We start from the raw sequence: 22,723 nt of genomic DNA, 5'->3' as shown, positions 1-22,723 counted from the left end.
AGGCGTCCTGTTCCGGGACGTGGATCACAGCATCCTTCAAAGGCTCAAAGTCGGTCGACGTTTTAATAGGCGACTTTTTTCGTCGTGGTCCAAGCTTTCGAAAGAGTGGTCTCGGTGGTCACACTCTTCTGCATAAGTATTCATCTCACGATCCACTATCCTGCCTCGAACCACCACCTGCAGGCCGAAAAGTCCAATCGGTGTAGACAGGAGGCAAGCAAGGGAGCACGGGTACTGCTGTACTTTCGGGGCCCTGCCTTTCAACTCCCGCCGACCAGGATCCTGACTAACAACCCTGGTGGATCTCCTCTTTCGAGTGCGACGCTTTAAGGTCCGAGGATGCCACTGATTTTCGCCGTGCTGGCCCTTGATACCTACCTCGTCTCCTGATCGGTGGTAAAATATGTTCGATTTGCTCTTGACTCCGCTACTTACCGTCCTCTCTTCGGGTGTTTCTCAATTGGGCAACGTCCAGCCAACACGCACGAGGTTGTTGTTGGCGTTGGCTTCACTCCACTGATCACGAGTGAGTAAGCCGCACGTTTGTGGGATTTTTAGTTGGAAGTTGTTTCTGCTGCTTAGTCTGAAGGTATCATACGCCAAGATATGAGGGTATCCAGTTTGGAAAGTAGGTAGGTCTATTTGGTGAGAGCAGCACTGACAAGCAGACACCTGCTCACGTGACTGGCTTGTGTATGAGACAAGCGTTTTCCGGCGTCGGCATGAAGATGAGTTTATATTTAAAGCAATGTGCGCTTCTCTCCGGGGTCTCTTGGCTCAACTGACAGCGATTATGTCTAACCAGGTCTATACATTGAAAGTTGTGGTCTGATCACGTGTGGGTTGGGGGATACCCACAGCGTTCTCAAACTCGCATTGATGCGAAGTCAGATCCATTCTGGGGTAGTCGTGCTGGATATGGGGTAGCTGAGACTCGATACCCAAGGCAAAGGACCGTGGTAACAACCTTATCGCATCTGGCAGACGGGTCCGCCGATCCAGCCGCTGCCGGGCCGAGTCGAGTCCCCTTTATACGGCTCCGTTTGGTATTCCGTTATGGGGCAAACTCCCTCCGTCGAGACGACCGACAGTCGGGTGGGCCTGGCCATGACTATATTCAGCTCTACGGCGGCCAAATCATAGCAATGGGAAGCAAAGGGGCTTCGTATTGTGGCAGCTGATATGGCCAACATGAGAGCGAGTCGGTATGAGGCTTAAAACTCTTTGGGAGGATGTTAGCCTGATTACGGCGACTCTGGCTTGTGTTTCTCTTACCGATTCGCATTAGGGCCCTTGGAGAATACAGACGAGACCGGGGCTCAAAGTGGGGGCTGGCCATTAATATGGTGCAGCAGCTATTGCTTCCGACAACATCTTGATTCTCACTCGTATCTTTGCCCTGCTAGAAGGCATGACACGACCAAACATACCCAAGATCTGCGAGGTATGTTACCTAACGCTTTCTATGCCAACTAAGCAATACCATAGATACGGGTCCAATGCAGCTACTGCTGTAGCGTGCAGAACAGATTCTGCACTGTTTAATGATGGTATGAGGTCCATGACTCGCTGCCGGTCTGCAGCGCCGACACTTTTCATGATTGAACAAGTGGGTGTTGGACAAGAGAATACTCTTCACAGAGCCCTGGGCCACGGAGAAATGAGATCTACGAGTGACAGGGCCATGTTTGCAGCATGCTGAGAGGCTTACCAAAGAAGACCCGGGCTTTCCTATCAGCCTCCACAAGAGCAGTGACCTCGACTACTGAGTTGAGGCTGCTGGGTACCAATGGGAGTTACAATAGGTGAGGGCGCGCCCAATAAACAGTAGCGGTCTTGCTGCATATACGATTTGATGGACGGGTGATGGCAACACCGACTGCCAAATCGAGAAGCTGGTTCGCGAATATTATTTCCAGGGTCTATTCTACCTGTTGGATAGCAAAAACAAATGCCGATGGGGATGGGCCGTTGCGTACCAAATCTCCAGATCTGGCGCCATCCATCTACCCTTGGCGTTGATGTTAATCGTGGCGTGTTGCGATCGGTGGGCTGATGTTGGGCCTATATTATGCGGGGACCTGCATGCTAGATGCGACTTCTCACACACCCTCCGTATCGAACTCGAGTAGCAGCGGTCGCATGTTTTCCCTCGCGAGGATGGTCCCTCAATGGCAATTGAGGACGCGATTGCAACTTGCCTTGGCTTGGGGTGGCAGTGTGAAGGACGGTAATGTTGATAGGGTTTCAATGATGGTGTGTTTATCGACTGGTGGTGCGTATAGTCTGGAGGTAAAACGACACCATGTGTGTAAACAGAGGCTAGTCACAAAGGGACTCAGGGTATCTTGGATGAAATTTGAACGATTTTACTGTATTGAAGTAGGCCGGGGAGCTACTTATGAAAGAAAGGTGATGCTAAGATCATCGAGAGCAGGTCATCGTCATGCTCTTCGGCACTGATCAAGGGACTGCAATGCAACTCTAGGTCTAGAGCCTTGATACTGATTCTTCTTCCGCCTCTAACCATCTAGATGCTTTGGATCTCTGATGTGATAATGATTTGATGATGCTAGTGTTGCGTGACAACCCTTTCCGTGCGGCTTGTGTGTCCTTTCTTGCCTTACTGTTTCTTCTTCATACGTCCCCTATAGTTGAGCAGCACGAGTAGTGCTGTCAGCAGCGGCGACGGGAGTCGTCCTCGTGTACTTGTTAGCCTTGACGATGCCGAAGCGGATCTGGCGGTCGACGCCCTTGGCGACGCGCTCGAGCGGGAGGCGGTCGTCGAGGCGCTGGACGGTCCTGCCGACGCGGGGCTCGACGCGCTGGGCCACCTTGGCAGCCGGGGAGGCGAAGTAGGAGACGTTGCGCTCCCAGCGGGGCGCCCACTTGATCGTCTGGCTTGCGAGGCGCTCCTCGGCGCCCGGGAGCATCATGTAGAAGGGCGCGAAGCCCACGACGCCCGCGAAGCCGAAGGCGGCGTACTCGGAGGGTCGGGCGGCGGGGATGCGGACGGGCATGGTGGTGGTGTTGGCTGGTGATATGGGGATGACGGATAAGAAGAAGAAGAAGTGGTGGTGGTGATGATGATGATGAAGTAAACGACAAAAGGAGGAGGTAAAGCCGCCTAAGGTATTTCTTCAGGGGAGAGTGCAATTCTCTTATGCTTTAGCCTTAGACAACGTAGTTGTTGTTGTCAAGATCTGAGCAGGAACTGGTTGGTTGACCTTGATGGCCTATGAAAGCTGGAATTTGTGTACGTCTTACAAACAAACGTGTAAGTGAAGAGACGGGAGAAGCAGTGTAATAAGACGATTATGGGTTGGGGGTGGAATTCATTAATAAAGGGGGGACGGACACACGCACACAAACACACACAGACTCCCACCCTATCGCCTTAGCTGCTGCTGCTGCTGTTGCTGGCGCCGCCCGCTGACATCAATAATACTCGCTCTGTGTGCGTGTGGTATTCGTCCTACCTACCTGACCTGCCAGCTAGCATACCGTCCATCCTCCCTCTGTTTGGGATATGCCATGGGAAGCGGGGTAAGAGACCAATCAATGAGAGAAGGGCAGCAAGGTCGCAATGCCTCCCTTCGCGTTGCCAATCATGTGCCGGAAGGGAAGTCAAGGATGCCTCAGCCTATGTTTGCCGGAGCAATAAATGAGCCACCATCCATCAGGAAAAGGGACGTGGTTCGATCGGGGGCCTATATTGCAGTACAGACCATGTAGGCGCAGAGTATCCTTTGGCTGGCAGGGAGACACCCAGCCAGCATGAATGTGACAAAGTATATACATGGTCCGATTGGGGTTGCGCTTTGCTGTGTGAGATGCAGCAGCGACAAGGATCAATGCGACACACACAAATATCTAGTATTACGTACGACTCAGTCGCAGGTACTCCAACTGTAACCTGGCACTGGCTGTTCTGCTGTGCTGTCTGTCACTCGACGACTGCTCGCTGAGGCTCTGCGGAATGCCGAATTGAATCACACAGAACCGAGCGCAGTGTTCGAAAGAACCTCGAGATATGGATCCGAGTATAGGATTTTTCTATAAGTCGGTCGTGTTGTCCACTTTGTGGTTTCGTGAGAGACACCTCACGTGGTGCCGGATCCAGATTAGGCATCTCAAGGGTAGCGCTAACCCCGCTTCCCCAGACGGCCAGTGGATCAGCGTCAGTTGGCCACTCCACTGAATTTCCGGGGGCAGATCCCGGTGCATTGTCCAACTCGTTTTGGGGCCACCCTTCGTTGTCATCATGAGCGTGTCGGCGTCAATACTTGTAGGTAAGCTAAGCAAGTCACCATCAATGGACAACAGAAGCAGCAGCATCATTGCGATGGACGAAGAGGTGTTGGCAGCGACTGGAAATGCATGTGTCGGAGAGTCGCTATTTCATACTCCTGCTCCTTCTCCTTCGCATCTTGAATACCTACCCACAGACACGATAAAGGTGTAGTAGGATGGCTGTGTGTGTTGGAGCAAGGAACCCTTACTTTTCAGTCGATACACACAGCTTCTGATTGACCACTGAATCAAGGTTCATATGCAATCTTGGATCCTCGGCGCCTACAGCCCAAAACGTCCTGGCATTTCGGGCATCATACCCGGAATCAGCGGGCCACAAGAGCGACCACCAGGAAGTGGAGAGAAGTAAGTATACGACAAATATCGTTGAGATTCGAAGCGAATCTTCGCGCATGATAGATTTTGCCTTACACAAGTTCTGCACGACTGTTAGTCACTTAGCAATCCTCCGACGCATCTTGACGAAGTCGCTGAGGAACGGTGTGGACGTGGACGTGCCGCAGGCAGCCTCGATAGTACATATGTGGGCTAAATGAGCAGGTCGCTGTTTGTTTCAAGTTGCCACCTGCATGCTTCAAATGAAAGGATGCCGCAGTTCTGCAAACGATAGTGGAATATTAAACGAGATATCTTTATCTAATAATCGCGGTTACTTTCTCAATGTCCTTAAGATGGACTCCCTCGACCATACAATTTGCGATATGATGTGGTGCGACCCCTACATCGTGCCATCGTTGCTGGGAGTCAACCAGGTTCAATCAACTGTGGGCTGGCTCCAGGTGCTTGTTAGCGTGTGGTGTCACGTGGGAAGCCACTTACCTCCTTGTTCAATCCGTCTTCACTAACGCCGATGCCTACCTAATCTACGAGACCCTTCAACGAGCGTCCCGGGAGGATGTTGCAAGAAAATGCATCTACTGCTTGTTCGCCATGGCGAATCAACAGATAACGTAGCAAATCTTTAGTGGGTTGGCACCGCAATCAGCAATAGAAACCCAGTTCGTCTGATCTAACTTATGGTTAACAGCGCTGGATCTCGCGATGCTCCCCTGACCAATCACGGGGTTCTCCAAGCCAAACGGCTAGGAGATCATCTGGTCTCCCGCGCCCCTGAAATTGGCCGCATCACACACATCTTCACGTCCAATCTCCAGCGAGCCTACAAGACAGCAGAAGCCGTCGCCAATGCTCAGGCTCGTTCCAGCGACGACGCCGAACTCGTCATTGCAGACGTCACGCAGCTCACGGAGCTTCGCGAGAAGGACTTCGGTTCATCCGAGGGCAAGAGGTTCGGCTCCAAGGCCAACGATGCCGCCGTGCGCGCGGCCGAGTCGGACGCGGAAACGCGCGAGGCCATGATGGTCCGCGTCAATCGCTTTGTTGATGTTCACTTACTCCCCGTATTTGAGGCCGGCGCGACCAAGGACGTCACAGTACTGATTGTAGCCCATGGCATCATCTTGAACTCGCTGCTCAGGGCCTTGGCCACCAGATTCCCATCCGCCATTAACGAGGCCCCAGGCGACAGCCACGCGGCTTGGGGCAACACTGGTGTGCTGCAGGCAAGGGTACAAGCCGTGAAAAGCAGGACCAGTACCGGCAAAACGTTGGCAGAAACCACCACCGAGGGTTCTCGGAATTTTCTTGGCTCTCCGGAGTCTCGGCCGAGTGCCTCGACAACAAAATTCACCGTGTCAGTGCAATTCACCAACAATGTAGACCATCTCAACGGCCTCAAGAAAACTCGAGGTGGTATAGGCAGTGCCCAGTTCGACTCTCGACAGCGTACTATGGACACATTCTTCACTTCGGCGTCGAGGAAGCGCAAAGCTGAATCCGAAGCAGATAGAGGTTGAAACACTGTCCAAACGGGGCGACACGCAGTCCTGCGGTTTTAGGGAACAGTTGTACTAGTCCCTACCAGGGCTCATAGGTTGTTACAGAGGATTTGGAGAGGCTCGATGAAAAATATACGAGCTACCCCTATCCGACCTGGCGAGGCAGCCGGGCAAATAGGGGTAGCTCGTATATTTTTCTCCGAGCGTCGTGCAGCACCACCAACAACAACACCAGTTTCGCTCGCCACACTGATATAGGACTCCATCATCATACTGCTACAGCCATTGCACTGAATCCACGAGGGCGAGCAGGAAATACGGCCTCAGTTCCCTTCCGAGACACAAACTACTTGGGTGATGTCCTCAAGTAAAAAGGCACTTGGCATTCAAGCGGTTGGATTTGCTTGCATATGGGCAACTAGAGGATCAGGACCCTGGAATTCAAGACGAACCGTATCTTGAAATATCACTGTGCGCATCCAGGATGTTGTTTAAGGGCAATTGGTTGCACTAGATGAAACGAGACCTTGGCTTGAATATGAGGAAGTAGTCTGGTGAGGGTATCGATATGGAAATGTTATTAGTGGGGCTCGGAGCGGGAGGTCTTATTAGGTACAGTACCTACTTCCAACTTTAAGCATTTCGGTCAATTGTTGGGCCGGTTGTTTCCCCCACTACCAAGAAAAAAAAATCCTCCCACTGTCCACTTTGGTGCTATATAATTCATTCCTTCTACCAAACTTCTGCAGTTCTCATCTTTCTTCAACATTAAGAACAGCCTGCAGGCCAGGCAGGCTCGATCATGCTACCAGTGCCTCTCTAGCACGCGACTGCGTACAGATCGCTGTGCAACAACAGGACCATTCACTGTAATGATGGGCCTTTGTCGCGATTGCAGCTCCATCACGCCAAGGTAAGTCTGGCCGACCGACTACAACACCAAGCAAAACTGCTTTTTCGGTCCGGCACCCCAATCGCCAATGGCAATCGTAATGGTATGTTTACTCTCTTTCTCTCTTTCTCTCTTCTTACACCCTGCCCTTTTCATGATGAAAAAGCGTAATTCACAGACCTGTTCCGAATTTTAATGTGGAAACGATTTCGTCCAACCGCTATCTGACATTCCTACCCTCCTACCATTTTTTCCTCTGCCAACCCTTTTTGAGGCATGCGCTTACGAGAAAATCAGGTTCACTAGGTTATATGTCCATACTGCTTCGATGGGGATGCCCATTGTGTGACATGGAGACGTTTGACAAACAAACAACCGTTTGGTTGAAGTTGCACGTTATGCCTACATAGCTTCTCTAGATGAAATCTATGATACAAACCGATCCAAAGCATAAAGCGCATACTTATAATTCGTATTGAACGTGACGCTTAGTGATTCAATGTGTGACATAATTTATATGGACGAGAATGCTATCATTCACTTCCATCCTCCTCGTCCTCTTCGTCGTCCACATCCTCGTCATCCTCGTTGGCTTCGGACGGCAACGAGCGTGGAAACCATCCATATTGACTGAAGTCCACCGAGAGCTCGCCTAGCGAACCGGTGGATACCTCGACCCCCTCGGCCTCGAGAGCCGCCGCCTGATTCCGAGCACCGGAGGACTGTGACCTGGGCAACCATGAGTTCTGGATTCTGAATCCTGGTGTTGTCCTCCCAAGAAGAGGCTCGCTCTCGCCTGTCTTCCCCTGATCTAATGTTCACATACCTGGGGGAGATGAGGCCCTTGGAGTTGATGACCCTTTGCCACGGCACATTGTTGTGGTTGTGCCGCGAATCCGGGTCTTGCGAGAGGTGCTTCAAGCAGACGCCTACTTGGCGAGGCCTCTGGGGGGTGCCCACCAGCTTGGCGATATGCCCATAGGTCGTTACCTTGCCCGGCGGGATCTCTCGCACGGCGCTGTACACGGCCAGGAAGAAAGCGGCCGCCTCATCCGAACGCGCCATTTCGTCACTGGTGTTTTGCTGATCCGTAGGGACGATGACGATGCTCTGGAGCACGCAAGCTGCTCTGCTGGTTCGAGGAGCGCAGTACGCTTTGTGGGCATCCAGATGCGCGCGATATGCGCTGCAGAGTATCGGAGGCAGGTTGTTGCTGATCTCGGACTGTTGTGTTGCGGAAGAGATGGCAAGGGACCCAGATTTCGAGGGAAAGATCGTCGCAGGTTCGTCAACGGCGGGCAGTACTCCTCCTGGTACTGTCGCGGTAGTTCTCGACGGAGGTTGGACGCCGGGAGTGTGTGATGTTCAAGCTAGCACGGAGGTTTTAACCAGTAGCGTAGGTACCGAGCAATTACATCAGATCCGTGTCGGCCAAAGTACAGCACACGCTTAGTCTCGGGCGGTTGTTGTCCATTTGACCGTTGCTTATTATTAGTTTTCGTAGGATTGCATATTCGAGCGGCACTAGTCGCGAGGAAACACAGTTCGCCTATTTCTCGTCCGTCCAACCAGCAGCCCGCCGATGGCGACGTGATTCCAATGAGAATCCACCCTGTTATCAAACTCGACCATTCGTTTTCGACGCCGACTAAAGCGAAATGCGAAGCGATCCGGGCCATGACGACACGATGTGTAGATATGATGTTGCACATGGCGTGAGTAACGGTTTCCTTACCCCTCATTCCCTCATCCCCTCATCTCGCCTCCCACCTACCTCTCTGAAGCGACGGATATCAGGGTATATATCTCTCACTGAGCATACCCTTTTGTACCTTCCCTTTTTTTCCCCTCTTCCCATTCATCATCTCCCTCTGTTCCATCATCATCAAACCTGCATTCGAATCTGTACCCAGATTCAAACTCGAAAACACACACTAGTACGCACCGTGACTCATCATCACGGATATCTACGTCCCCTTGTTCCCCCACAACACCCACTAACACAAATGGCAGACTTGTACACTTGATCGGTACGGTCGTCACTATGGCGACGATGGAAGCCATGGCCTCGAACGGTTTATCCAGAAGTCACTATAGGTGACCGCGTATGACTAGAGAAAAGAAGTCATGATCGTGAAAATCAAACCCTCATAAATCATCACTACTAGGTAATGGCTTGAGGCGAGCTGAGCCGGTGTTCGTGTCTCTGTGCCTCCCATTCGGACCATCACTTGTCTCCCCCTTTTCCAACCCACTCGGCACTATTCGTGTTGCAGATGGAATATGGGACCAGAAGTGGTGAGATGAAGGGAGGCTCTTCTTTCTTCCCCCGAAAAAGAAAGAAAAAAACAGAGCTCGTTCTGAGATTATACGGCGTAAACTTGATCTGGATAATACCAGCGAAAGGATCATGCTCTTCATTGTCCAACCCCCCAATATGCTCTGGCACAATTGCTAACCCTCTGATCAGAAACCATACACCACCACCACCGCAACAATGGCCCCTGCCGTGACTCTGGACTGCGTTGAGCCCGCCACCCTCCCCCCACAAGGGAGGCGTTCCGGTCGGGACCGGCAAGGCCCAGACCGCTGTCGACGTTGCCGACGGCAAGTGGAAGGACTTCGCCTTCGAGACCATCCGCGAGTCGCAGGTCGCGCGCACCATGGCCCGCCGCTACTTCAACGACTTGGACACCTACGCCGAGTCCGACGTCGTCATCGTCGGCGCCGGGTCCTGCGGTCTGAGCACCGCCTACACCCTGGCCAAGGCCCGACCCGACTTGAAGATTGCCATCATCGAGGCTAGCGTCTCGCCTGGTGAGTTAGGCCCTGTGACATTTATGGTCTTGTTCATAAGGTAATTAACACAACATAGGTGGCGGTGCCTGGCTCGGTGGCCAGCTGTTCAGCGCCATGGTGATGCGCAAGCCCGCCGACAAGTTCCTGACGGACCTCGGCATCCCCTTTGAGGACGAGGGCGCCTACGTCGTGGTCAAACACGCCGCCCTCTTCACCTCGACCCTGCTGTCCAAGGTCATCTCCTTCCCCAACGTGAAGCTCTTCAACGCGACCACAGTCGAGGACCTGATCACGCGCCGCGACGACGCCGCCCCGGGCGGCCTCCGCATCGCCGGCGTTGTCACCAACTGGACTCTCGTCGCCATGCACCACGACGACCAGTCCTGCATGGACCCGTCCACCATCAACGCCCCCATGATCGTCAGCACGACGGGCCACGACGGGCCCTTTGGCGCCTTCAGCGCCAAGCGCCTCGTCGGCATGGGCGCCCTCGACAAGCTCGGCGGCATGCGCGGCCTCGACATGAACACGGCCGAGGACGCCATCGTCAAGGGCACCCGCGAGATCGTCCCGGGCCTCGTCTGCGGCGGCATGGAGCTCAGCGAGGTCGACGGGGCCAACCGCATGGGTCCCACCTTCGGCGCCATGGCGCTGTCGGGCGTCAAGGCGGCCGAGGAGGTCCTGGCCGTCTTTGAGGAGCGCAAGAAGCAGAATGCTGCTTAAGAGGGAAGGGAAGACACATGCACATACAAACATGCATGTCACACCTCCGACCTCTGTTCCTGTGTTTTCAGATCGGGAGCAGTGAATCTCATTCCAGGGAAAGTGTGGAAGAGACTGCATATGGGGATGAAGGATGTTTCATTTGTCGCAAACATGGCAAACATATTCGTGTTCCAGAGTCGCTCATTCGTCACAACGTTCCTACTCTTGAAGTATAAGTTGAATAAATCGAAACAGCAAGTTAAACCATGAGCTATCTTGTTGATGTTGTGTTGGCCAGATTGTGCACATGCCCATCCCACGGTACGAGCATCGGCCGAGAAAAAACGTGCCAAGCGACCTTGTGCGTTTGGAGTATGCATCATACATATAGCGCTGAGTTGAGTGTTGTCTCCCACTGCGGCGACCCATCCTCCATAGTCTTCTTTACTTTAAATGGGAGTATCGTCTGCCCTGGGTTATGACCCCCTTTCGGTAAACTAGACAACACTTCATCAATATCACGTATCGCCAGTTATATGTCAAGCATAGCATGCAGCAGGGTGGAAAGAGACGTTCTACATTCCGACAACTATATAGCAACAGAAGGCTGGCTGATTTGTGCGCTCATGTCCACCATCATCAACAACGCCCTCATTCATAACGTAAAACCACCATCTTCATGTGCCATATTTGCCCATGGGGGAGGCATAACACCCAACTCTCTATCTTTCTCTTCTTCTCTTTCTTTGTCTCTTTCCACGTATTCAACCCTCTCATCCACATAACCACCTCCCCCGCCTCTCCTCCCAGCCATCCCGCCCCGCTCGAGAAATCAAAACAAGTAAGAGGAACATCAAAGGGGGTAGTAGTAGTAGTCGCAGCAGTAAAAAAGCAGATTATCAAAAACGCGCGCAGAAGTAGACAACACGCTGCCACCTGTAGTGAAGGGAAGACACAGTAAAATAAAACGTGAAGCAACGACATTAGAAAACTGGTAGAAGACAAAATTCAGGAAATGGGTGCAAAAGTGGTATCTCAGAATGGACAATTCGGCTTGGGCCTCTCAAGCAGCATTCTTTTCTCGTATGTAGTAGGTCGGTTTCCGCCTTCTGTTTTCTCCCAGCCTCCCATCTCCCCTTGGCAAAGGGGGAGAGCGGGCGTCATGTCAGAGGCGCGGAGAGATTAAGTATAGAGGGCGCGGGCAAGAAGCGCTGCCATTAGATGTTGTGAAGGACTCAGGTTTCATTCCATCCATGGACACGTTGCTATGCTCGCGTGGATTTTGTTCGTTTCCCGTCCAAGGTCGTCGCAAATTGTAGGTCAACAACCAAAGGTTGACTACAGAAGAAGATGTGGTGTAGTTTGGGTCATGGTTGAAAGTAAAGTGAAGATCATAAGGGGGAGGGCAAGAAACGTAAATGCCCGAAGGGATGAACCTAGAAAGAGGAGCACTTCGTTTCTGGGTACAGTAAGGTGGAGTAGAGTACAAGTAGTGGCCGCAGGGTGAGGAACTATAATCAAGCCACCCTGAGCGTCCGGAGCAGCTGGCTCCAAGACGGTAGGGCCAGCTCAAAATGAGACCGCACGGTGATATGGTATCCATCCGAGTACAGGAGGTATATAGCCAAAAACGCCAAGCCGACCAGGAGGACGGCCAAAAGCGGCCACGCCTAGAAGCAGTTGAGGCTGCCCTTCTTCTTTTTCTTGTTGTTGATGGCGTTCATCCGCTCTTCCAGGTGGGCGCGGGCTCTCTCGGCGTCTTGGCGCTTCTTGCGTTCTTCTTCGACCTGGTGAAGGCTGTCGCGCCAGCGGGTGTCCTGCTGAGGCTTCTCCTTGAGTTGCTTGACTTCGTTCTCGAGTTCCACAGCGCGTTTGCGCCAAGCCTCACAGTCGGTCTTGACCTTGTTGGACTGCTTCTCAAGGTCCGTGAGGGCCTCCTCCAGGGTCGAAGTCAGTTGCTTCTCAGCATTGAGGTGTCGCTCAATGGAGCGAATGCGGGCTTCTTGGTCTTCCCGGATCTGCAGGTTTGCCATATCGTTGCTCTGAGGACGTCCGCCGCCGGGTGCTCCTGCCGAGGTAGGCGACGAGGCTCCACCAATGCCAGGTAGAGGAGGGAGAGGGATCGCCGGGGGAGGCGATGGCAAGGATGTATGCGAGGCTGTCTTGCGGACTTGCGAGTTTGCGCCTTGCTCATCGAATTTGGCCTGGAGTAAAGTCAGCATTCTGGATCCCGAGATGTCAATAGTTTGAGAGCATACCTGAAGGGCGGCATATTCTTCCTTGATGGCCTCCAGCTCGCTCTGGGCCTTGATCCTTGCGGTAGTGGCTTCCTCAATTTGAGATTGGCGTTCAGTCTGCAGTGTTGACAAACGGTTGTTTGTAATCTGGGCTTGGTCGAAGTTTGTCTGTAACTGATCCTCGAGCTCCTCTACCAAGCGAGAGTGCTTCTTGTTCTTGACTTCGAGATCCGCCATCCGCTTCTTCAAAGCCGCAATCTGTTCCGAGACGGACGAGTGCGGGCTCTTCACCTTTTCGCCATCCACTTGCAGCAACTCGCTCAATGCCGACTTGACTGTCTCCAGATCGCGCATGATGGTGTTGTTGATAGAGGCAAGTTCAGAAACGTGACCTTCAAGCTCGGCATTCTTTCGCTTCTCGGTACCAAGCGCCTTCTGGTCTGCAATAAGGAGCTCCACACGCTCTGAGATCTTCTCGACGCTGACCTCGAGACCCATAGCGTACGCAACTTCCGTAGCTACCTTCATCAGCTCATCACGAGCTTCGGAGAGATCGCTCTCCAGGATACGGATGTTCTCGGCATGCTCCGTCATAAGAAGGGAGATCTGGGACTCATACTCCTCCTTGGACTCGGCCTGGATCTCGTCAATGTCCCTCGCATGCTCAGTTTCAAGCTCTTCGAAGCTCGCTTGGTGGCTCTTGATTGTCTCCTCGTGTTGGGCAATCTGCGCCTCTAGCCTTTCGAGCAGATCCTTGTGCTTATCTGTCTCGGCAGCGGCCAGGTCTCGGGCACGTGTGGCCTCCTCAAGCTGGCTCTTTGCGGCAGAGTGGGCACTTTCAAGCTCAGCTACCTTCGCAGCGTTGCTGTCGATGATGGCCTTGTAATCGCCAATCTCTTTGGTTAGGGCCGTAACCAGGTCTTGATGCTTAGCATCCGCCTCCTTGTTTTGCTCCTCACCCTGCGAGTTCTCACGGACCTGGCTGTACTTGGCATTAACATCGGCGACTCGCGACTCAAGCTCCTTGATAGTCTGTTGCATAGTTTGCTCGGTGGCCTGCATATTGTCGAGGGTAGCCTGATGCTTGCCTTCCCAGCCGGCAAGTTCCGATTGCAACTCCGCAATCTTCTTCTCGTGGGTAGAGAGCAGCTCGTCCTTGGCAGTCGAAGACTCCGTTGGGGGTGATCGGGCAGCAGAGACCTCTTGCATAGAAGCTCGGAGAGACTCGAGTTCCTTCATGAGTTCGGTTTCGCGCGCGGCATGTACCTCTTGCATCTGGCGCAGTTGGCTCTCGTTCTGTTCCAGCTGATTCTTTAATGTCGCAATCATGGACATATCCATGGGACTGGACTTCAAACTTGACCGCTCGCGCGTCAAACCGTTGATAATTGTCATCTTTGTCTCCATTTCCTTCCTAGTGTTGTTAACATCTGCCTCAAGCTCCTGAATGCGCTCAGACCGAGCATGCAACTCGTGCATGGCGGCGTTGAGATTGAGCTCGAAATTTTGCATCACGTCCGGCTGTTCCTCAAAATTATCTGCGGCAATGTTTCGTAGTGATGCGAAGGACCGATGCGCCCGGTCAATGATCATAACATTTTGACTAGACTTGCGGCGAATGACCGGGGTGGCAGTCCGTGGGGATGTGGGCTCGGCGTGCCTGGCCTTGATGATTTCGGTCTTCAGGTCTTCGACCATATTCAAGGCTTCCTGGTGCTGTTCCTCGAGCTGGGCGTATTTCTCAGCCAGCTTCTTTTCTGCGGATTCCTTCTCGAGAGCAAGCAACTTGAGCTTTTCTAACTCCGATGCCAATGCAGCATCATTGTTTGCCGTCTCGGGAATCAGAGTCTCCCTCGACTCAGAAGGTTTGGGCGTTGTCGCATCCGGGTTTTCAGTAGAATCGATAGTAGCTGGGGAGTCCATAGCTGAGGATAGCTCCGAGGAAAGCGATCGCGATGATAAGCGCGTCCCATCCTTGACGTCGCTGGACTGCGCGTCTGATAAAAAAGAGGGCGGTCGGGTATCTCCTGGTGATGCGGCCGAAAGGAGAGAGTCGCGTTTTCGGCTAGGGTGCTTAGCCTCGTCCACGGCGTCCTGGAGCTCGGCCAATGTCTTGAGGGCCTCTTCATATTTGCTATGAAGTGCATCGAACTCGTGCAAGGTGCTCTCGTGTTCCATACGAAGGTGAACAAGTTCTTCGGTCACGTTTTCCAGTTTATCGGCGACGAACTTGCTTTGCGCGGGACTAGGGGGCGGCAGCTCGTCTTCGTCGGCGTCAATCTTCTCGCCGTTGTGATGGGTGGCCTCTTCATCTTCCGAGAATGGCTCACTCTGGACAGCTTCCCTAGACGACTCTTCGTCAGTTTCCTCCTCACCAACCTCCGCAAGAGTAGAACGTCGGCCTTGAACAGTAGGCGGTCGGCTCGAGTGGCTCCGGACCGATCGATCGGAGAAGTTACGGCGCTGCCCGAGTCCATTCGTGTTGGATTCAGACTGGCCATCGGGCTGCTTTCCGTCCGGTTGGATGCTGTCGAGTTCGTGCAGCAGGTTGTCAAGCTTTCCAAGACTTCGTTGCCGCTCAATAACCTGTTCGAGGCGGTCAATCTCACGCTGCATCAGCTCAGTATCTTGATCGGCCTCGGCCAGTCTTTCTTCCAGTGTCGAAATGTAGTCCTCTGCGGCAGCCTCATTCTCCCGAACACGTGCGATTTCCTTTCGCAACTCGAGTATAATCGTTGCGTTCTTTTCCTCGCCCGAGGTATGTCCGTCAAGCTTGGTTTCGAGATCATGCAGATAGTTTTCCGTGTTGGCTTCGCGATCCATCAGCTTCTGCAAACGGGCTTGCAGTTGTGTGTTGATTGTCTCAGTATAGGCGCATTTGGTTTCTTTCTCCAAAAGGGTTGTCTCGGTATTGGACAGAGTAGTGCGGGTGCTGGAAAGGGACTGCTCGAGCGACTGAATCGTCTTTTCGTACTCGAGAACCACCTGCTCCACGGCCTGGGCAAAGGAGTTGGAGCGGTTAAGACGCTCGGTGGCGGTGTCTCCGGCGCTCTCCTCCATTTGCTGATTCTCAGCCTCCTCGTTGTCTCGTGCCTTCGCCATCTCGGCAATCAACTTAGCGTGACGTTGGCTGAGAGTAGTGTAGTTCTCCTGAACGTCAAGCAGCTGGTTTTGGAGTTCCGCCTCGCGCTCGTTGTTGAGTCGCTCGGACCTCTCGGTGGTCGCCAAATTGCGGCGCTCATTTCCGCCACGCTCAGCACTACGAATTTGCTCACGCAAAAAGGCCACTTCGGCCTTGAGCCGCTCAATGATTGCCTGCTTATCGCCCTCCTCCACAGATTGAATCCTAGGCTTGCTCTGGATGGCACGGGCACGCTGGGCGTACTGGACCGTATTTAGAGTTTCACTGAGATGGAATTCGGCCGGCGTGACACAAGCAATCATGTACGTAATGGCATTGCCACCAAGAGAGTCTTGCAGTAGGCGCGTGAGTCTGGAATCGCGGTACGATACGTGTGCGCCGTGAGATCGCGAGGAAAGTTGCGAGATGACCTTGCCCAGTGCAGCCAGGCCGGCATTGATCGAGATTCCTTCTTTCGCCCGGTCGCCTTGCGCGCCGGTGTTTTTCAGGCGTTCGCTACCGGCCAAATCGACGAAATGCAGCTTGCTGTCTGTCGTCACCCACGTTTCGGCCCCGGTCATGGCTTCCACGGGTACCGAATGTCGTTTGTTGACTCCCTCGGTGCCCTGCGACGTGGCTTTTTTCTGGACCAGGTTGAGACTGAAGACGGCATGAGAACGAGACGACTTCGCGTTGATGGCTGTGGCGTCGGTCTGACGGATCGTAGAGCCGAAGTTCAGAGCGTTCATCAAGTCTTCCATCGAGTGGATGTCCAACTGACGGAGGCCGGTGAGGATGATGTTGCCCTTGGTATCCTCGCGAATGGTAACCGTGCCACGTTCATGCTGTGGCGTTTCTCCGGGAACAAGCAAGTCGCGAAGCTGCTCGTTGTAGATCTCGACGTACGTCGCTTTCAGCTGCCAGTTCTTCTCGGCCGGGATAGCACTGCCCGAGGGCGAAGTCTGCCCTATGGAGTATCGCTGGGGTGTGCGAAGCCCGGACATCGAGTTGCGATTGGATTTCTTGGTGGGCCCTTCAAGCTTCTCGAATAGCTCGGTCGCGGCGCGGGGGATAACTCCCATCCTGTCGAGATCCGTTTGTTCTACCGGGCCGGAAGTACCCATGGTGAATGACTTTCCAGCTCCAGACTGGCCGTACGCCAACAGGGAGACGTTGTAGCCTTGCAGAAAGGCATTAACGCTGTCACTGAGGTAATCCCATATACCTTCCTGGTTGGTATCGGGGGAGAATACGCGATCGAATACAAAGAGCTTCTTGCCCTGCGGCGCATCTATCGAAAGACTCGTAGGTGAAGTCGCCTGGACCATAGCACGCTGAAAACGTTGGGGTATCAGATCGAAACCGGGATCGTTAGGGTTTAGAGGCGGGCGCACACGGATGACTGCATATGAGTGTATAGGTTAGCCATATTCTCGGTGCAGTGGTGCCCGGCGCAACCTGCTCTATCCCGGGGCCCGGGGCCCCAGATATCCAGCGAGAGAGAATCAATGGGCCATATGTTCACTTACCAACTTTAACCGCTGTCCGTCCGCCATCTTCGTCAGATGCTCTGCTTTTGCTGTTTAAGCTCATGCGACTGGTGCTTCGTGGCGTGGGCCGTATCATGGCGCTTGCGGGTCGCGACATCATGCTGGGTGATGCCGGGGGTGAAGAGGCCATGACGGCGAGGGCTGTCTCTGTCTACGAAGAGACACCCGGGACAAAAGGCTCGAAACGCAACAAAATTTCGTGAGGGCGCGAGGACACCACGGGGGTGGTTTGGTAACCTTAGGCAGTGAAACGGGCAAATTGGCTATGCCTTATGCCGAGTGTTATTTTTTTTGCTTGCGTTGGAATGCAAGGCCAGGTCAATTCATGCGAATTGCCGCCGGTGGGCTGTCGTGGGAAATCCTCAAGAGCGAAATGAACCCCAGATTCTAGTGTTCCGGCTGGGAAAGGAATGCAGCAGTCGGTCTGGCCTCGAAGGCGTTTAAACCCCTTTACATGAGGGCTTTCTTTGCGGCCGCGCTGAACTAAATTGCCGCGGTTTCCTTCAAGTCGACATGTGGGTGTGTCTCGTCGCAACAGGAGAGAGAGAGAAAAAGATTGTAGAGCGGTTGCAGAAGGATGTGCAACAACTGGGTAAATTTCCCAAACCCCCAGATCATTAGCAAACAGGGACAGGCCTATGTAGACTTGCGCTTACTGCAGCAGCGGCACAGTACTTCCTATTCCAGACAGACAGGTCTGCCTGTTGGTATGGAGGATGTATGTAGGTAGAAATCAGTGAATGAATGAATTGGATGGGCAGCGCTGCACGTGTTGCCTGAACTTGTTTTTTTATCAGGCCTACTTTCGCATACACCACGCAAACAAGTGACTGCTTGTGATATGTATGTAGGTACCGTATGTGTAAGATTGTCGCGAGCAGCGAAAGCTGGTAGTCACAGACGACACAAGGGGTATAATGATTATTATCTAAGGTAGTAAGTAGTAGGTAGTAAGTAGTAGGTAGTAAGTAGTAGGTATCTAAATCAGGGGGGCAGCGAGTGGGAGACGGGAGAGTGCAGGCTGGTGCTGTAGGTACTTCAAAGGCAAGCAACTCGCAGTCGGCCAGAGGCTAAGAGGCGCCGAGATGATAAATTTGGGGGTCAATTGATGAAACATATTCGGGGTAGGGCCATTGCTGGCACTGCGAATGGCCATATCCACCTTTCGCCAGTCCCTGTCGCCATGCCCAAACAAGCGGACCAGCAATGCAAGGTGCAGGGACGCTGGCTCAATCCGGCATAGCCCAAATTAGACCCGCGCCGGCTGGGATGTGGGAAGGACGAGGGTCCCAAGCGCTGTCAGCCTTTTGATTGGGATGGCGGATTAGGCCCAAGATCATCACCACCACCACCACCACCACCACCCGTCACGTTTTGTAAGTGGTAGAGGTGGTGGGATGTACACACACACATACGCACAAAAGTCCGTTCATCAGCATGAGATGCGCGTGATAGCGTGTACGTACATGCATATGCCACATTCTATTAGCCTTTCGAGTTACGTCTTCCAGCAACGCCCAAGGTGGCACGAAGGGGGAAATCATCACGACAGATTCAGGTAGGTTGGGTCGGCTGTGTAGCGCATACCACATTCTTGTGGCTACATATAGAGAGAGGTCACTAGCAGCCGCTGTGCTGATTGGTGGCGGAGGCGAAGAAACGTCTGAAACGGTTCTGGCAAGGTTCCATGGCAAGAGAGACAGAAGCAGAAGACTCGTTCAAGTTGTCCTGTCAAATGACGAGAGAATCTGAGACCCGGAACGCAACGCATCAAACTGCCATGCTGTTCAACCACCTAGCCACCGAACCACCCACCTACACCAAACCGCCATCGCAAAATCCAGTGGCAGTGCCCGGAATGCTTCAGACGAATCCCGCCATCTGTTAGGAGATAACTTTACCAGAGGAGCCTATATTTCAGACGAGCATATAAGAGACAAGAGGTTCGATGTGGAACGCTTGAATCACGATAGGTTTTGGAAGACCACGCGCGCGACGCATAAATCCCCTTTCCCTCCAGGCCACGGGCCTAACCAACTTCCACTACTGGGTAGCAGGTTAACCTAGAAATCGCACAGCTACAAGCAGGCGGCTCAGTTGGAGTTTGTGCATAGGTGCCGGGTGGACAGATAGTGTGCCGCGTAAATGAGAAGAAAGCGCCCAAATCGAAGTCGACGGGTAACGAGGGAGAAGATCAGCCGGCGACCGAACCAATTTGACCAAGTGTGTGGTGGTGGTGGAAGGCGCGCTATGGACGCTTTTGGTGCAGAGCGTATGTGCATGTGGTGGGGTCTATATCTTCCTAGTTCGCGCAGGAACCAACCAAGCTTGCAGCTCCCCATGCCAGGGACCAGGAGTGCAGAGGAAAAGCAAGGTACCGGCAGTAAGTAAGCAAGCAGCAAAAGAAGCATCGCATCAGGAAAGGGGGGAAGCCAATTGGAGGCCAGCTCCCCAGCTCCTACATACCCCCGGCCAGCCACAGTCAACGTACGCACACCCGCTACTCGATAGCAGAAGGTCTTTGCACCTGGCTCGTCTCTTGTGCGGAACCGCCTACCCGCAGTCGGATTCCAACCGATCTCCGAGACCTTGTCCCCTCTTCCGGATGCAATAATGGTGGTGGAAAGGTCAGGACTACCTAGCTACCGGTGTCATATATATCTAGGTATATCTTTATAGTAGGTAGTAGCAGGCTCGAGGAAAGTGGTCCAAGTTCTTCGGATACCAATAATTCAGGGTGTTACTGACTCACTAATGCCATCGTGAAAGATGACACATGATTAGAAGTGGCATGGAGTGTTATCAATCGCGAAAGGAACGTGGCCTTGTTGCGCCGTAGCGCATGCAGAAGCGGGAAGCTTGGAATCTTGCGGAACATTAAGCGTGCAACGGCGCGAGCAAATAGTAGATGGGATGGAGAAGAAAAAATGTGCCAGTCACCGCAGACCTCCAGTCTAGTTGTAGAACTATCAATCGATGGAAGCTTTGAGGGGGAAGCTCGCAATTCTTCTATCTGCTCGAGGTATCCAATACTGAATCATGAACGGTAATTGCATTATCCATTGCTTGCATGACTTATCGGTCCACTCGACGTGCAGTCGTTTGCATCGTGGAGGCAGCACGAGATGGCCCAATTCTTCTTACCGAATGAGGATAGCCCGATTTCCGATTTGGCTGATATGCAGATGGCAGGCAGGAAAAAAGGGGGGGGGTTCTGTTTGCGCCATGACCTGGATTTCCATATTAAACCACGGCGGTGCAAGTGGGAGAGAATGAGCGATTGCTTCATCGCGGCGCAACGCAAGGACGCGTTTTCTGGGAATTCTGCGATGCATAGCCTCCGACTGGATCATTTAACCTACAGTAGGTGAGCCACTTCAGGAGACGTCATTATTGGATGCAGTGTTACGAGAAGGCCCCTCCCGGTTCCCGAGACATGCTGCTCAGAGTCTGCGCCCGAAGCTTTGTGTGATGTGCCCGGGGTCAGTTCCGGGATCGAAGGAGCAAAAGATATCAGTGCCGTTCGTATACGTAGGATCTTGCGTCACCCTTCGGGGTCCGTTTCATACACTTGCAATGCGACAATGTCCACTCAGCGACAATGACCCAAGTCTTGGGTGTGCTCGGTCCTGGAGCGGGAGGAAATTCGGTCTTGGGGCACCCAGAGACCAAATGCGACTGGTTGTAAAGTGATGGGTCACTCAGAATCCTGGTTGCCCGTCTTTTCCACCAAAGCCGGTAATTTGGGACGATCGCACGTCTATATCTCGGCGCTGATATAGGCTCCTCCAAAACAAATGCGCTGCCTAGGAATCTCCAAGAATCCTATTAACTACCTTATCTTTGGTGTGTTTGTTAATACTCATAAAATGGATTTCATTTTGAGGAACCTGAGTAGGTTAGGTTACTTGGAAGTTGGGGTCGGACGTTGATCGCCGTGATGAAGTCGCAACGCGCCATGACTTCCCTGGTCGCGAACGTGGCAGACCATTTTGACATCGGTGTTGGCCGATGTCAAATCTCGTGTTGAAACATACATACTGCGGAAGACAAGTGAGTTTCTAAATACCCCCGCGGAACTGTATCCGTGTGGCACCGCCGATAGTGGAGCAGCATCGTGAAGTGAAGCTACGGTCAGTGTGCGTCGCAAAGTTAAGTATTGGTTACATACTTTTCATGTTCAGCTTAGGTGGCTGTGATATTATTATATAATGCGCTTTACAAAGCAGAGTCGTTTTTCAGCATCGAGAGACTCTCTACTAATTATCTAATCACTATCTTACTATTGTAAGAAAATACAACATCGACGGTGCGTATCACGATGCCTGCTGGGGCATCCAGCCTGTACCCCGCATTCCCGCTTAAACCCAACCCGCTGCCAGGTCCATCCCACTGCACGGCATTGAGTAACGACGGGACGGCAATAGACATACATGCGTGTAGGCGTGGACGTCAAATATCTCGCCTACAGTGATCGACTACCCCTGCTAATAGAGGTCCGCGTCAAACCTACGCATCATCAATATAAGCCGCCGCTGAAATAGGTGCCCTCCAGCAGAGCATATATGAAGCCGGGACTTCTTAAATCTCGTATTGTATGGTTTGTTCCCTACCCTGCTGGTATTTTCTTCAAAGAAGACTGGCGTGCGAACGGGAATAGCGGCCCTCGAGTCTTGAGATTCACATCATCCTGGGAACCACACGTTTGTCCCCCTGTCTTGGCTGATACTATACCATTGTAAGTGGACTCGATAGCAAGCGACGAGACGTGGAATATATGCAATGCGATTGGCCCGATGGTGGTTAAAGTCTTTTTTGGGCCTCTGGGCTACTACTCGTCGACTATGTAACCTCACTTCAGCGTCCCTTCTCACGCGATAGATGAGATGTGAGATATCCCACTAGGGAGCATGGTTGGTCCCTCTCATACAGCTGCAAACCTAGACGAGATGCCAAGTGGTTCCCCGACGCGAGGCTTCGTTGGTTCTTTGCCATTCTCTCTGTTTACTTCGAGAATATTATCTAAGTTGCTTTCTTATCTTCGTGGGTGTTTATGTATGCCTTCCAAGCCTCTCCAAGCCGTTGCAACCTAAAATAAGCCCGCCCCGCCATGCCTAGCTGTATGGCGATCCTCTAGAGTACCGGAATATGTACTAAGAGCAGAAAGAATAGTGCAAGCTTCTGTAATGATACCCATTTCCACATATGATTTTCGGTTTTGTTTTACGGCTACCGAGGCGCTTCAGGGGTTTCACCTCGTGGCCCTC

At 52.8% G+C, this 22,723-nt stretch overlaps 5 protein-coding genes across 5 annotated transcripts; 2 read left to right on the top strand and 3 right to left on the bottom strand.

Annotated features, from left to right (window-relative positions):
* Positions 1-2,648: 2,648 nt before the first annotated feature.
* On the bottom strand, positions 2,649-3,020 carry PG986_009030 (uncharacterized protein; the record flags this gene model as incomplete). Its single annotated transcript, XM_066845252.1, has 1 exon — positions 2,649-3,020. One exon carries the CDS (start codon positions 3,018-3,020, stop codon positions 2,649-2,651), a length of 372 nt encoding a protein of 123 aa, XP_066697650.1.
* A 2,310-nt stretch (positions 3,021-5,330) lies between these two features.
* Positions 5,331-6,170, top strand: PG986_009029 (uncharacterized protein; the record flags this gene model as incomplete). The annotated part of the gene is made up of 1 exon (XM_066845251.1): positions 5,331-6,170. One exon carries the CDS (start codon positions 5,331-5,333, stop codon positions 6,168-6,170), a length of 840 nt encoding a protein of 279 aa, XP_066697649.1.
* A 1,407-nt stretch (positions 6,171-7,577) lies between these two features.
* Positions 7,578-8,109, bottom strand: PG986_009028 (uncharacterized protein; the record flags this gene model as incomplete). The annotated part of the gene is made up of 2 exons (XM_066845250.1): positions 7,578-7,773; positions 7,871-8,109. The coding sequence occupies 2 exons, from the start codon at positions 8,107-8,109 to the stop codon at positions 7,578-7,580; spliced, it is 435 nt and encodes a 144-aa protein (XP_066697648.1).
* A 636-nt stretch (positions 8,110-8,745) lies between these two features.
* Positions 8,746-10,566, top strand: PG986_009027 (uncharacterized protein; the record flags this gene model as incomplete). The annotated part of the gene is made up of 3 exons (XM_066845249.1): positions 8,746-8,759; positions 9,575-9,861; positions 9,920-10,566. The coding sequence occupies 3 exons, from the start codon at positions 8,746-8,748 to the stop codon at positions 10,564-10,566; spliced, it is 948 nt and encodes a 315-aa protein (XP_066697647.1).
* A 1,652-nt stretch (positions 10,567-12,218) lies between these two features.
* Positions 12,219-17,586, bottom strand: PG986_009026 (chromosome-associated kinesin KIF4B; the record flags this gene model as incomplete). The annotated part of the gene is made up of 3 exons (XM_066845248.1): positions 12,219-12,752; positions 12,807-17,308; positions 17,436-17,586. The coding sequence occupies 3 exons, from the start codon at positions 17,584-17,586 to the stop codon at positions 12,219-12,221; spliced, it is 5,187 nt and encodes a 1,728-aa protein (XP_066697646.1).
* Positions 17,587-22,723: the final 5,137 nt, after the last annotated feature.

This window comes from Apiospora aurea (genome assembly GCF_038362705.1).
Source record: "Apiospora aurea strain CBS 24483 chromosome Unknown utg000006l_segment0_segment0, whole genome shotgun sequence".
Lineage (NCBI taxonomy): Eukaryota > Fungi > Ascomycota > Sordariomycetes > Amphisphaeriales > Apiosporaceae > Apiospora > Apiospora aurea.
Note: the sequence above shows the minus strand (reverse complement) of the source record. Positions and strands in the feature narration are given on the sequence as shown.